This window comes from Cyprinodon variegatus, unplaced genomic scaffold (genome assembly GCF_000732505.1).
Source record: "Cyprinodon variegatus isolate N-32 unplaced genomic scaffold, C_variegatus-1.0 Scaffold268, whole genome shotgun sequence".
NCBI classification, from domain to species: domain Eukaryota; kingdom Metazoa; phylum Chordata; class Actinopteri; order Cyprinodontiformes; family Cyprinodontidae; genus Cyprinodon; species Cyprinodon variegatus.
In genome coordinates, this window is record NW_015150721.1 from 982,261 (window position 1) to 995,674 (window position 13,414).

Below are 13,414 nucleotides of genomic sequence, written 5' to 3' on the forward strand. Positions count from 1 at the left end.
CAAAGCTGAAATACAGTTTGTTTGGTTGAAGCCGATAAACAGCGACCTGATATTAAAGATTTTCAGAAAACTGGTCAAAGTTGCTGAAGGAACACCTTCAATTCTCAAATGCAGTATTCATTTCGAGTATTTTTGTTAGACCTTGAAAGGAGTGCTTTTAGTGTCTGTGGTCAATTTGGACAGATGGCTACACGTCAGCTGCAGTTGTGATATGTGATTATTACTGGTTTGTAACAAAAGCTGGGTGTTCTGTTGATGTGAAACTTTAAATAAAAAGAGATCAGATGTTTGGCCTCATGATGAGGAGAAGTAAATTAAAACGTTGACAGTAGAGCTTTGCATTTTTTTAAATAATTTCTTTCATGTTTCCTAATAATGCAGCCCTAGTTTAAGGAACATCAAACCTGAGTGGTAAAGTCTCTGTAATGCCCAAAACAATCATTGATGCATCTGTTTGATAAAAAAAATACCCACATGTGAAGACCAACTGTTGGTTGCTTGATGCAATCTTGCTCTTTTTTCTTAACAATTTTTCGTTCTGCCTTCAAAGGTTACCTGCCTTCAAGACTTCTTTGGTGATGACGATGTCTTCATCGCCTGTGGACCAGAGAAATTCCGCTATGCACAGGACGACTTCTCACTGGATGAGAATGGTGAGCATGAAGGCAACAGCAGGGGTCTTTCACGAGTAAATGCACAATGTTGGAAGATGTATTCACTTGTCTGCCTCGGCCTACATCCCATTTTTAATTCATAAGCGCTAACATGATATCGGCCCAGTGTTTACAGCTGTAATAGCTTTAGCTCTTCTGTTAAAGCATTCCAATATCTATTACCTTGCTATCTACGTGGATGACACTAATATTGGACAGGAAGTTAACCCTAACCCGGTCAAGTTTTCCAGCACTAGACTTGCTGATCCATGTCCTGATGGAAAAACATTGGTACCCTGCCCATGGTGCGGTCACGTCGTAACAGGAAAGGGACATCCTTAAGATGATCCCAGAAAATTGTCTCCCACCCACGGGGAAATTTAAACATGTCTCCACAGCTACAGACTGTGGTGGAGTTTTGCTTTGCACTATTGATTCCCAAAGTTGCTGTCGTCTGTCAACCTCTGTTGGGCTTTGAGATCCACTACAGAAATGAAACAAAATGTAAAAGCATCACTTAAAAACAGACAAAAGCAACTTATTTTGGTTGTTGGTACTCTTTGTAATATTATTAAATTAAAGGTTTATATAATCAACGAATGGTTTGGGTAATAAGTCAACATGGATACTGTTTTGTTGTTCAGAAGCTGAAAAATGTGGGAATCTCTGCTGTACACCAACACATCCGATGCAGGGCATCGTATTTGGTAATGCAAGTCTTGGATCCAACCATGGAAACCCATTCTAGGACACGCAAAGTTTTGTGTTATTACATAGCTTACCACTTCATGGCCCAGTTGTTGTTTCCAGTTGATCCCACTGTGTTAAAGATGGTATATTTACTTGTGAAATTTAATGGTTGGGCTTGAACAGGCAGAATCTTTATCCAAGTACCAGACCTGACATAGCGAGCTCCTGAAAGCAATCCATTGTTTGTGAAAGTAGTAAGCAAATATTTTAAATTATTGATCTGATTATAAAAGGCACCAAAAAAAAGCTGATTTTTAAATCAGGTGGAGCCAGTTAAGCAGTTCTGGATGGGGCACATAACAGACGAAAACTGTTTTATATCTTAATGTAAAATGAATATGTATTTTTTCTCCTAATTACTGCTCAGAGTAATTTTATTTTTCAGCTAAGGGAAAGCGTGAGTATGTAGGCTCCAGTTAACATTTATTTGATTGCTAAATTAGCTGATGATCATTTAATAATAATTTAACCTTATAGATCTCACATTGGAGAAATTTACCTCTGTTTTTAACCCATGCCCTTGGGGAGCAGTGGGCTGCCATTGTGGAGCGCCCAGGGAGCAGTGTGGGGTTAAGGGTCTTTGCTCAGAGACCCAGAGTAGCAGACTGTGGGAGTGGAGCTCGAACTCAGAACCTCAGAATTCCAAGCTCTATGCCCTAACCACTAGGCCGCCACTCCCCACTTAGATAATTTATTAATCAGATGAATTGTTTTTAACCCCAAAAATTTAGTCAGAATATGATTCAATTAATCTGGATATGATAAGTAAGTGAATACCTTTAATGGTAAAGCACAATCACCAACAATTACCTTCATCTTCTTCTCAATAAAAAAAAAATTCCCAGCGTTGGTATGAGCCTCAAAGCCCTCAATGTAGTAAAATGAGTTGGTAAAAGAGAAATCTGCAAACACCCTTCTGTTTGTCCATCTCTCTCTGTCAGCTTGAAGGTTAATATACAAAGCTGAGGGAGGGGGAAAATGATCTGCGCTGGAAGGATAACGACAAAGAGGCAGTAAGAGATGGAGCTAAAGAGGAACGTTATCAGCTGCCAACAGTTTGGCTAGAAACGGACTGAAGTCAGACAGCCATTAATCTGTCCACTGACGGGTTCAGGCCAGCTGATCTGTCTGTGCCGATACTACTATGACATTGAGAAGAGAAAATGTAAAACCAAGTGTCTTGCTGAGTCTGTCTTCTCCCTGCAGACCTGACAGACCTATTTTTAATGTCCTCGTTCTACATAAACCCCTCCTGGAAACCTGCAATCTTTTCATCCAAACACAAAGTGCTGCAGAGCTTACTTATTATGTTTTCCTCTATCCATTCTCTCTCCAATAAACATTCCACTAATGATCTGTGTCCCTCTTGGACCCCTATGCTAAATTGTTTCTTATAGTCTCTAACCTCAGGCCAGCACTAGAGAAAATGACTGGGAGACTCAGACATGCCGACATCAGAGTCTGAGTTTGCCTTGAAAGAGCCGAGGAGGGAGGTTTGTCTGCGGTGCATCATGTGGGGACATTAAAGTCTACAGCCTTCATAAATCCTCCAAACAAAGACGAATGAAGATGCTTACATTCTCTGTATTCAAGTCATCCAGTCTCTGGTATGAGGAAAACCTGGAGACTAACTGGAATGAATGATATCTTATTTTCCAGGGCTTCTGTTTGGACTAAACATGTGCTAATAATTACTTATTGAATGTCAAATGAGCCCATGTTGGCATTAGAACATACCTACTGCACTAAAGTGCCACTGAAAAGTGTTTGCACCCCCATTCAACTCTTATATATTCTTCAAAACAGAAAAAAAACCCACACTGAATAACTCCCAATGCAAAAGTAAAAACGGGTAGCTAAGATGCACCTTTCAGTTTATTTGTAGTTGATTCAGGATTTAGAATGAAACCTAATCTAAGTAAATGAGTGACCTTCCAATGGTATCAGTATATGTGACCTTGGATGCTTAATGTACCTGAAATAAGATAATGGGAGTTATTTTTTCTTGTTTTAAACATACATATTCTCATTCTGTTTGTAAATTGTCTCAATAGCTCAAATCGAGGAGAAAATACGTATTTAAAAGAATGTATTTACCTAGCTTGCTTTTCTGCAAAGAATCTTGTAGAAAATGCCAAAGAAAACCTGAGACTTGGCTGCCAAAAGTGTCTGGGCAAAATATTAAACAAAGGATGTGAACGGCTGTTAGGCAATGACAACATTTGGTGAACTATAGGTAGATCTAGAAGGGAAAATGCAGGCATGTTTTAGAGTAAGTTTTTAACAAATAATAATTAATAAAAATAAGCAGCTGTAAATTTTTCTCTATTAATGCAGCTCCGGCATTCATAGGGTTAGGAATCTGATGGGACTCTTGGCTATTTTGGGAATCCTAACCAGACGAGACAGGCTGCCAGTCTGAAGTAGTGTCAAAGACTGGTGGCGACACACTAAGCAAACAATGGTACCACCCATTCTAGGTCTGAACCCAGCGGTGTGTGAAGGTGAAGACTGATAGGGTGCGATCCCAGCGGATGGAGGGAGAACAGGAAGTATAATTAGAATCAAAAGGAACGAAAGAGTTGAAGGGAAGGGGGGTGGAGGAGAAAAGAGAGACTGACAGTATAAACAGAATGGAAGATGCAGGGAGGAGCAGCGACGTCTGGAGGCTGTCTGCTCTGATTATTACAGTGACCCAGATATTAAACATTTAAAAAATCCTGGAATGAATTCTTTCTGTAACTGGATATCAAGGAGGCGGTATTATGGTCGGAAGCTCTGGTCCGTCTGTAATAACATCCGGCTGTGTGATCAGTTTGGATTAAAGGGTTCTGATTCCCTTTCTTTTTCATCTGTCCCACAGAATGCAGGCTGATGAAGGGAGCCAAAGCCCAGCGTGGTTCGGTAAAGAGTCCCGGTCCAATCAAACGCTGCAAGTCGCCTGCTGATTCGAGTGAGTAATCCCCACCCTCTGGCCACGCCTGGTTAAAAGCACAAAGACGAAAGAGAAACAAACAACACTTGTGTTGTTTTGATCTAATGAAACATGTGACAGCAGAGGGATGGAGCTGACCTTTGACCTGATTCTGGGGGGGATGGTGAGCATAACAGATCAATAATGTATGAGCGGAAGGTGGCTTGAATCCAATGAGCAAATATCCAAGATGATTGGTTTTTAACACCTTTGTTGTTCTTTAAGAGAAGTCTGCAAGAAGAGTAGCTGGGTGGATCAGACATCAGCCCCTTTATCTTAAATATGAGGGTCCTCATGCATTCTAGGAACGAGCGAAGTTTAAATCCAGTCTTAGTGTAGGGATGATAATCAGACTTTGCATCCGGCAGCTTAAGACACTCCATTTTTAGGAAGAAGAGAAGAAAAACATGAATAAATCAAGAAAAGTAAACAAAGATAAAAAGAACAGCTGTGAGCTGTTTGTTGGACAACCAGACAGGTTAATATTTAATGATATCCATCAGCCCCTGCGACCCCTGGCCCCTCAGCGGCTGCCTTATTAATTGTTTATTAGCTTTTAATGTGACAAACGACGGATTTCATAAAAGAAGTATTGTGCATCTGTCTGAAGATATCAACATGGAAATTTAGTTTGTTTTTTAACCAAAAATGAGATGGATAAATCTGTCTCAGTCTCTTTTTTTATTGATATTAAAACATTTCTCCAAAATGTGTAAATTTTGTATATGTATAGCTGTAAATATTAGTTGTTTATTTTGAGTTGCAAACTCTTCGTAGCAGACTTTAGTATTTAAGGTCTAGTTCACAATTTTCCTCCATCTGCCTTACAGCGAAAGGACCGTACCAGTTTTTCTTGTCACGTAGACTTTTTCCATAAAACAAAGCTTCAACTATGCGTTGACTCTTAACTAAGGTCATTTAATGTGGGTCATGGCTTTGTCTTCTTCGATTTACACAATAAAAATGACATAATGTTAAGAAATGTTACACAAATCAGTTTTTAGAAAAAAATTATCAAATCAAACAAAACTTTAACAAAAAATTGCTAATGGATTGAGCAGCAAACCATGAGCTTAATGTGATCTCAAGGCATGGCTGCAAAAGCACCAATGAATCGGGCCAACGCATCTACAAATGCTATTATTAGCCTATGTGTCCGTCTATCTCTAGGGCCCACCCAGAACTTTTACACCTTGTTTGTAAAAAGGAGCACTACATTCATCCCAGACTCTACAATGGACACTACAACGCCAATAACTCGTGCAATGTATAGTATGCAATTACTATATAACCTGTTTCTCTATATTCGACACCCAGTGCAATAACTATATATGTAAAAATATCCATCTATATATATACCCATGTAAACACCCTGTGCAATTACCCTGTACAATAATCCTACTATAAAAAAATTTAATAAAAAGCTGTCATATGTGTATGCACTGTATAAAGTGTATATATCCCATGCATTGTTTTCTTCCTTTGGCCCATTCTTCTCCTTTGACTATTTGAGCTGATGTAAAAAGTAGATTTCTAAACTGTGAGATCATAAAGCCAATCAATCAACCAATAAACCAACTGTAAGGACTACTGCAGACTGTAGGGACTACTGTAGAGACACTGATGTCTGGTTTTCCACCTTTTGCTCCAACTAACTTCTGATTCTTGGAAGATGATAGTTTGATATAATAGAGCCTTAGACAGCCATGTTATAATAGAGCCTTAGACAGCCATGTTAAAATGTCTGACATAGAAATATAGAGTTAGAAAAGAACCTTTACAAAGCTTTTTGGTCTACATTCAAAAACTTTTTTGGCAATAAAAACATTTCATATAACAATATGAAAGACGGCATGAAAAGTCTGCGTTTCTTCCACTGTTGAACATTTCTTTGACGTTTCTCTCCACCTGGATGTTTGTTCTCTCGGCTTTTTATCTCATCCATGTGGGAGAGCTACTTGTTTGTGCAAACTGGTTCTTAAGGTAGTATGTATTCTGATCTGTTGGGCTTTTTTTCTTTTTTTTTTGGAGTGAGTTTTACTTTTTAACAAGCTGAAACAGCCTATTTTACTCTCTAACTCAGAGTGTTAAAGTGAAGCCAACCAGGGGGGAGAAGAGGAGCTTTATCCACTGTTTGTATTTGACAGTGGATGGCTCAGACTCAAGTTGGCCATCTGGTTCAGTCTTTTCATCTCTTGTAGACAAAACTCTTTTAAGGCTCTTACAACCCACAGCTACATCACCTCTCACTGCTCTGTGGTATAAACACAGCTTCCTAGCAACGATTCAGGATGCAGACTGAGAATAATATGAAGCCAAACCGACTCACCGGCCTCTTGGTGTGCATCTAGATGAGAGCCAAGTAAGGCCATCGTTCAGGACTGACTTTTATAGAAAGGGGGAGAGCATTGCTGTAGCACGCTATCTAATCCAAGCTACTCTAACTTTTTTTTTTCCCCTTCATCTCCTTTTACTTCTTTTCTTTCTCTGCTCTGTCGGGTCTCTCAGCCAACGGGACCGGCTCCAGCAGCCAAATCTCCACCCCGATATCCAAGCATTCCCCCACCTCCACCCCCACCAGTCCAGGCTTGAACAACAAGCAGAAGGTACCTAAACTTTTGTTCATCCAAAAGCTTCTTTAATATTCACACCGTTTTTGAATGTTTCCACATCATTTCACTTCGAAACTACACATTTCCTTAGACTTTTATCTGGATTTAAAGAAACAGACCAATGCAAAGTAGTGAACATGATTGAGGTGGAAGAAAAAGGTAGCTTTATCCTGATGCCCTTAAAAGGCTTCAAAAACTATCCTTATCAGTAAGTAGTCTGTCTTTGTACAGTTTAAACCTAAGTGTTTTTTATTTAAGGCTTTGGAGATTTACTGAAGAACAAATGAACATTACAAAACTGATCACGAAGTTATCGAGATGATTAAATTACATTAGATTACAGAAAAAATATCGTATTTATCAAACTTCTTAGAATAAGTCGAACCACTGAGGAGTGGACTAATGAACGAAAAATGCAAGTTAAAAGCTTTATTTAAAAGTTATTTTTTCAGTGTCTAACTCATACTATTAGCAAAGTGTAGGACGGAGTCTTAAGTGTGACTCAGAGTGGGTTAGGACAGTCCATGCTGCCTTAAATGGAGGTCTAGATGATGTCACTTCTAGGTGCATTGTCTTGACTAAGTGCTGAATGGGAGTGATTGTTGATGGCCTGTATTAATTTCACAACCTAAATATAGCATAATCTGGTAAACCGATTAAAATATACCTACATTTAAAAGAATCTCACTATATTGCTAAAAGGCTTTTATTCTCTTATGACCTGTTTATTAATGTAAATTGCCAAAAGAGAACTGAAACAATTATTTAGCATTTACACAGTGGTAGAAATGTATATGTATATTGTTTCTCATTATGAGATAAAAATCCCAAAATGGGCTTAGAGGAGTTTTTACAACAACATGCATTAGTACTGACTGGCCACGATTTATGTATGTCTTCCATGCATTTGTAACGCCACCGCCACAACTTTATCTCATGCCCATGATCAATCAAGATAATCTTGTGGCTGTTTTTAAGTGGTACTTGAAGTTCATGTTTCGTTTCCTGTTAAAGCATTATAATGGCTTTTAATTCCAGCGTGAAGCTCTGCTGCATGTGGTTACTGGTGAGATTGCGTCCCTTAAGTCCGTAAAACAAATTATACCCCCTTTCTCTAAACAATATGGTTTAATCAGCTGTGTTGTCAAGGTCAAAATCAATTCAACTCCTGGAACGTCCTTTGACGTCCTCTCTCGCCTTATTCCATCTTCTAGTGGTGACTTATATCCACTTAAAAAACCTCTGGAGGTCTCTTATGTATTTAGAGGAGAGGGGATGAATCTTGAACTTGATATATACATTTCTCAGATCTGCTCAGTGCGTCCACTGTAAATGGAAGGAGTATTACAGACCTCTTAATCTGGCAGACTGCTCAACAAAGACATTAATTAGAAGCACTTAAGGGGCCTGCACTGACTCTGGAGGAGCAGCAGAGATCCAATGAGTCAGGAGGACTATTAGTTAAGCACCCAACGTCTTTATGAAAGAGTGGGAAGAACAAAGCTATAATTAAAAAAAAAAAATGTTGAGGACATGGCAAATGATCCTTCAACATAAACAAGCACAATATCTGTGTTTTCCAAATAAAAACAAACTAAGGCTAATAAAAAAGCACATATTTACACATCCTTGCTCTCTAAATTAAAAGTATAGCGCGCAATCCTCTTTCAGCTTTGAGTGTTGTTGTATCCAGTCCAGCTCTCATTATATGCTTTAAAATGGCAGAAAGCCACAAGAATCCGTCTTAAAAGTTTAGGAGAAGAAAAGAAAGACCTTTCAAAAAAGAAATATGGCCCAGATTTGAAGATTCTGTCAAACGATGGCGGAGGAGCGGAAGGAGTGTCTTACTCATACACAATTGTTCAAAAAACAACTGGGTCATTTTTTTTACCTACATTTCTGAAAAAATGCTTCACTATACTTTTATTAATGATTGTTTTGTATAATTAAGTTAATGTATACATTAAAATGTTTTAGTTATTCATCTTTAATTACATAGAGGAATCCTAGATGTCTGCATATGCATAACTTTCTCTTCTAAGGCCTAAAAAGAGTATTTGTGAAAAGAACATGAATTTTGGTTATTATAATCTCTAATGTAAGTGATGCAAGTAATTAACTACTATATTTTTTTCTGAGTTTTTGTAAATATATGAACAATTCAAATGTAAAAGAGCATTCTCATGGGGAATGTATTAGAACATTCCCTATGAGAGTATCACTGCTGCCACCCTGTGGATTAGAGGGGAATTGCTTGTGAATTGTGTCCAAATAGAACAGGCATCCCCAAACTCGGTCCTCGAGTGCCGCTGTCCTGCAGGTTTTAGAGGTTTCCTTGTTCCAGCACAGCTGATTTTAATTGAAAGCTGATTAACAGGCTTCAGCTCAACTGCAATCATGATAATCAGCTGTGCTAAAGCAGGGAAACCTCTAAAACCTGCAGGACAGCGGCCCTCGAGGACCGAGTTTGGGGATGCCTGAAATAGAACAACCTGTGTGGCTACGGGGGTGGCTAATAATTTACCAAGAGTACTATGGCCACCCCTTACCCACCCCTGGTCGTCAAAATCCAGACCTACATTTGGATGGGTCTCTGGCAACAAGATTGATCTTCAAAGAAGTTCTAGGTGGTTTGATTAAGCTTTTAGTAGAAAAAAAGCAAAGCAAAAAAAAAAAAAAAAGTGAGTGAAGTTTAACACAATATAGCCTCTTTCTCACTGAATATCGGATTAAAGTATATTTTTCAAACATGGGTCCGGCCACTAACAATTGGTATTTGGCTCCCTTCCCATTGGCAAAAAAAATCTGGTCTAACCCCTATGTGGGAATTTGCATGGCCTCTGCTGATGTCGCCAGTGTGACAGAAATCAGGAAAGTAAACAATGGAGAGCAACATGGAAGGAAGCCAGGGTATAGACATTGTTCTTTATTGTTTGGCTCTATTATCTGTCAATTTAGCAGGTCAACCCGGCTCTGATGTTCCCACCGCATGCCGCATCAGAGCCGAGCTGATTTTAACGCGGTCTGCTTGGTGAGTTGTTTGACCCGGGTAGACGGGAGTCGGTGAGCAGTTCCCACTGCCACTAAAAGCTGATTGTTCGCAGGTTTAAACTGGTTTTTCGGCCAGTGTGAATAAGTTCAAAGCTGAAAGATTCCAAAAGAAATATGGGGGCAGGAATACAAAGCAAGCATGTCAGATTTTTATTCATTAGAAATGCCGCATTTCTCCTTTTCCTTCCCTTTCACCACCTTGTGTTGCTCATTCAACCTAAAATCCCTTTCACCACCTTGTGTTGCTCATTCAACCTAAAATCAAATTTCTAACAGTGAACTTTGGGTATTTTTCAATGTAATTCCAACTGATGATCCTGATGCTCATTTGTAACCCTGATGCTCTCTGTTTCCAGGACCTCTACCTGCCCTTATCTCTGGAAGATGAGGACTCCCTCGGCGAGTCGATGTAGACTTTCTTCCTGCAGCCAGCCTTTCTGGTTGGCCTGAAACACAGAAGTTTTATACATCTGCTGCTTTCATCCTTTGCTCACAGTGCCACCTGTCGAGGAGAACCACTCTGTCTCTCTTTATTTTTTTAGGGCCTTTGACACCATTTGCTGCTTAAGAATAACAAGCTGTTGTCAAATTCAGTCTAATCAGCTCAGTTCAGACACCATAAATCCACTTGTTTGCTGTTCTGAATGCAGAGTTTTCCACGTCTCTAAGGGGTGTACTTTTCATTTCAACTTAGATGTCCAAACAGCAAATGGGAAATACTCAACATTTTGATCCACTTTACATTTTTGTGACAGTCTTTCCGTCCAATAGTTGAAGGTGTGAATGTTCATGGTTCCATGTCGGAGGAGGGTCTGTTTGGCCGGATTAGGGCCTTTTCAAACCTGCTGTAAATACTGTGTACAGCCATCCATCCACCATAACCTCTCTGCTCAGTGTCCGTTTGCTGTGCTTCCATCATCTTACGATGTCTAACCTTTGCTCAACATTTAACAGGGTCACAGGGTCAAAGTTGAAGAAAAATCCAACAGTGATTGTGATGGTAGTTGAGATGCAGCTGCTGCTTTTAAATGATTGAAAGTTAAAAGAAATTTATAATTTCCGGCCTTATATTATGTAATAAAACTGATCAGCATTCAAGCTGAATAGAGAAAAAAAAGAAGTGAAGGCAGCGGATCCCACTCCTCCTGATGTTGGTGTTTCATCTACTTTGACTCCTCACATAAACAGTAGGCTATAAGCTGTTCCTACCCTCTATGTTTTCCACAAGATGCAGTGCATGATGTTGACTTGTATGAAACTTTTTATGTTGAGCTGTTTTATTGAAGGACCTTATGGTACATAAAAAACAACCAAAGCCGAATCTAATGGGCCCAGAATCCAGTTTTATTTGAACCTTTCCTAGTTGATTGATTCCGTTTAGACCAGTTTCTCACATCTGCTTTTTGATCTGATGTGAACAATAAAGGTGCCAGGCAAACATATTAATTACAATTCATTTTTTTTCTCTCACTTTTTTAATCCCCTTAATGCAAGAAACTACAGTAAAAACTTTAGAAATGTCATCTGTGAATGTCAGTCACTGGCTCATTCATCAAAATGCTTTAAATACTTCGAAAGGTGAACCGCTGCTCTGTCTGAAATCTTTTACAATCTCTAACATGATTCCTTCTCTTATTGCCCAGTCTCAACAACATCCACCTTCCCACCAGCTCTGACATGCTTGAAGCAAAGCTTCACCACAGCATAATTCTGCAATCACCGTGTTTCTTGGCGGGTTTTGGATTTAGAGGGACGTGCAGTTTTATTGCTCCGAGGGCATTCATAGAGGAGCTACATTAATATTGAGATTATATTAAAAACAGCTAATCTTTATTTTAGCATTACGGCTACTGCCGGAGAGAATTGGTTACTCTGGTTTTTATTTTGTGGCATCAGGGTAAAATGGTGCTGAAAACACAGGCACAAATTTCTCTTTAGAATCTAAATTGTTAAAAAGTTGAAAACTATCTATCTTATTCCACTTTACAAATCTGCTGTTCAACTTTGTTGGTGAAAAGCACAATATTTCAATTTTGTGGTTATGTGACAGATTGTGGAAAAGTTTCAAGCAGCGTGAATCATTTTTTCTGTGCACCACAGCCGGTGGGGAAAAAAGCCTCAAAGCCAAAGTGTTGTTTTGACCAATAAATGAAATGTAATTTTTTTTTTTTTTGTGAAAAAGTGAGCACACATGGAGTTTATGCATGACACATTTTAAACCTTAGGAATAAATCATCTTCATTATGGCGCTAAACAGTAGTGGGATTTCTCCTCTTTTTGCATGGCTCGGCATAGATCAGGGATCAAGGGAGGGTGATGGAAAAATGATCGCCTAAAATTTTCATGTTTGGGTTTGAAATTTTTATAAAGCTTATTAATTTATATTGAAGGTAACTGTGTAGGATTCTTTGTTTTTTTTTCATGCTTCTGTGTGCAAATTTTTTAAGATCTCCATATTTCTACTTCTGTCGTTCTTCTTATAATCTATCCAACTAAATGTGGTGAAGGGAGTTTTTTTCTTAGAATGGAATCAAGCCTGAGAAGTCTCTGAATCAAATGACTGAAGCACAAAGCAGGGAGCAACTAATTCACTAAGAAAACAGATTTTTACAGGCCAGCCTCTCAAAATTCTCAACCAACGATTCTCAGTAGTGATAAAATGCTGCAGCTGTGGCATTAAAAACTATGCATTTGGATTCAAGAGTTGCTAAAGTTATCTTTAACAGAAATTGCCTTTTTTATTGAAGAAGTGCAGATAGAAATCAGACTAAGTACTTTTTTTTATTAGGTTACTTCAGTGTCTGTCAGATATTTGTCCATCTTTACATGATGCTCCGCCCGCCTGCTTGATGAGCTTTTAGAAGAAAAGAAAAAAAAGCATTTTTTTGTCAGCCACTCAATGCTGAAGACAAGCCATCACAATCTGGTGCTGTAAACTCCACCTTTCTCCTGCAGGGAGCGCTGTTATGCCAGCACAACAGCTAATTATAGCATAAGCAGGGATGCATCCCTTTGACCACCATTTTGTACCAAAAAAAAAAAGAGAAAAATAATTGCCGTCTCTCTGGTCAATCGTGTTAAACTTCACTCACTAATGATGTTGTCTCCTTCCAGCTTTTTACATCTCTTAACATATTTAGCAGAAAACAATGTTTGTCCTGAATGAAGCGACTGCCACCATCAAAGATGGATGGTGTGATTCATCACCATCAGTGGTGCCTTTTTTTTTTTTTAGATACTCGTCTTTTGATAAAAAAAGAAAAAAAGGCTTGTTCTTTAGCAGATTTTTGTAATGCATTTTTTAAATGTCTTAAATGAGGAGGCCTCCTTTCACACTTTGTTTTGTAGAAATACAGGACACTTTATCATGGTGT

At 38.8% G+C, this 13,414-nt stretch overlaps 1 protein-coding gene across 1 annotated transcript in view; it reads left to right on the plus strand.

Annotated features, from left to right (window-relative positions):
* Positions 1-13,082, plus strand: part of dcx (doublecortin) — a 34,833-nt gene extending 21,751 nt beyond the window's left edge. The window contains exons 4-7 of the mRNA XM_015382868.1: positions 551-653; positions 4,267-4,356; positions 6,886-6,983; positions 10,397-13,082. Of these exons, the coding sequence (XP_015238354.1) occupies positions 551-653; positions 4,267-4,356; positions 6,886-6,983; positions 10,397-10,453 (348 nt within the window). The 3' untranslated portion in view covers positions 10,454-13,082. The remainder of the gene's footprint in view (positions 1-550; positions 654-4,266; positions 4,357-6,885; positions 6,984-10,396) is intronic.
* The last annotated feature ends 332 nt before the right edge of the window (positions 13,083-13,414 follow it).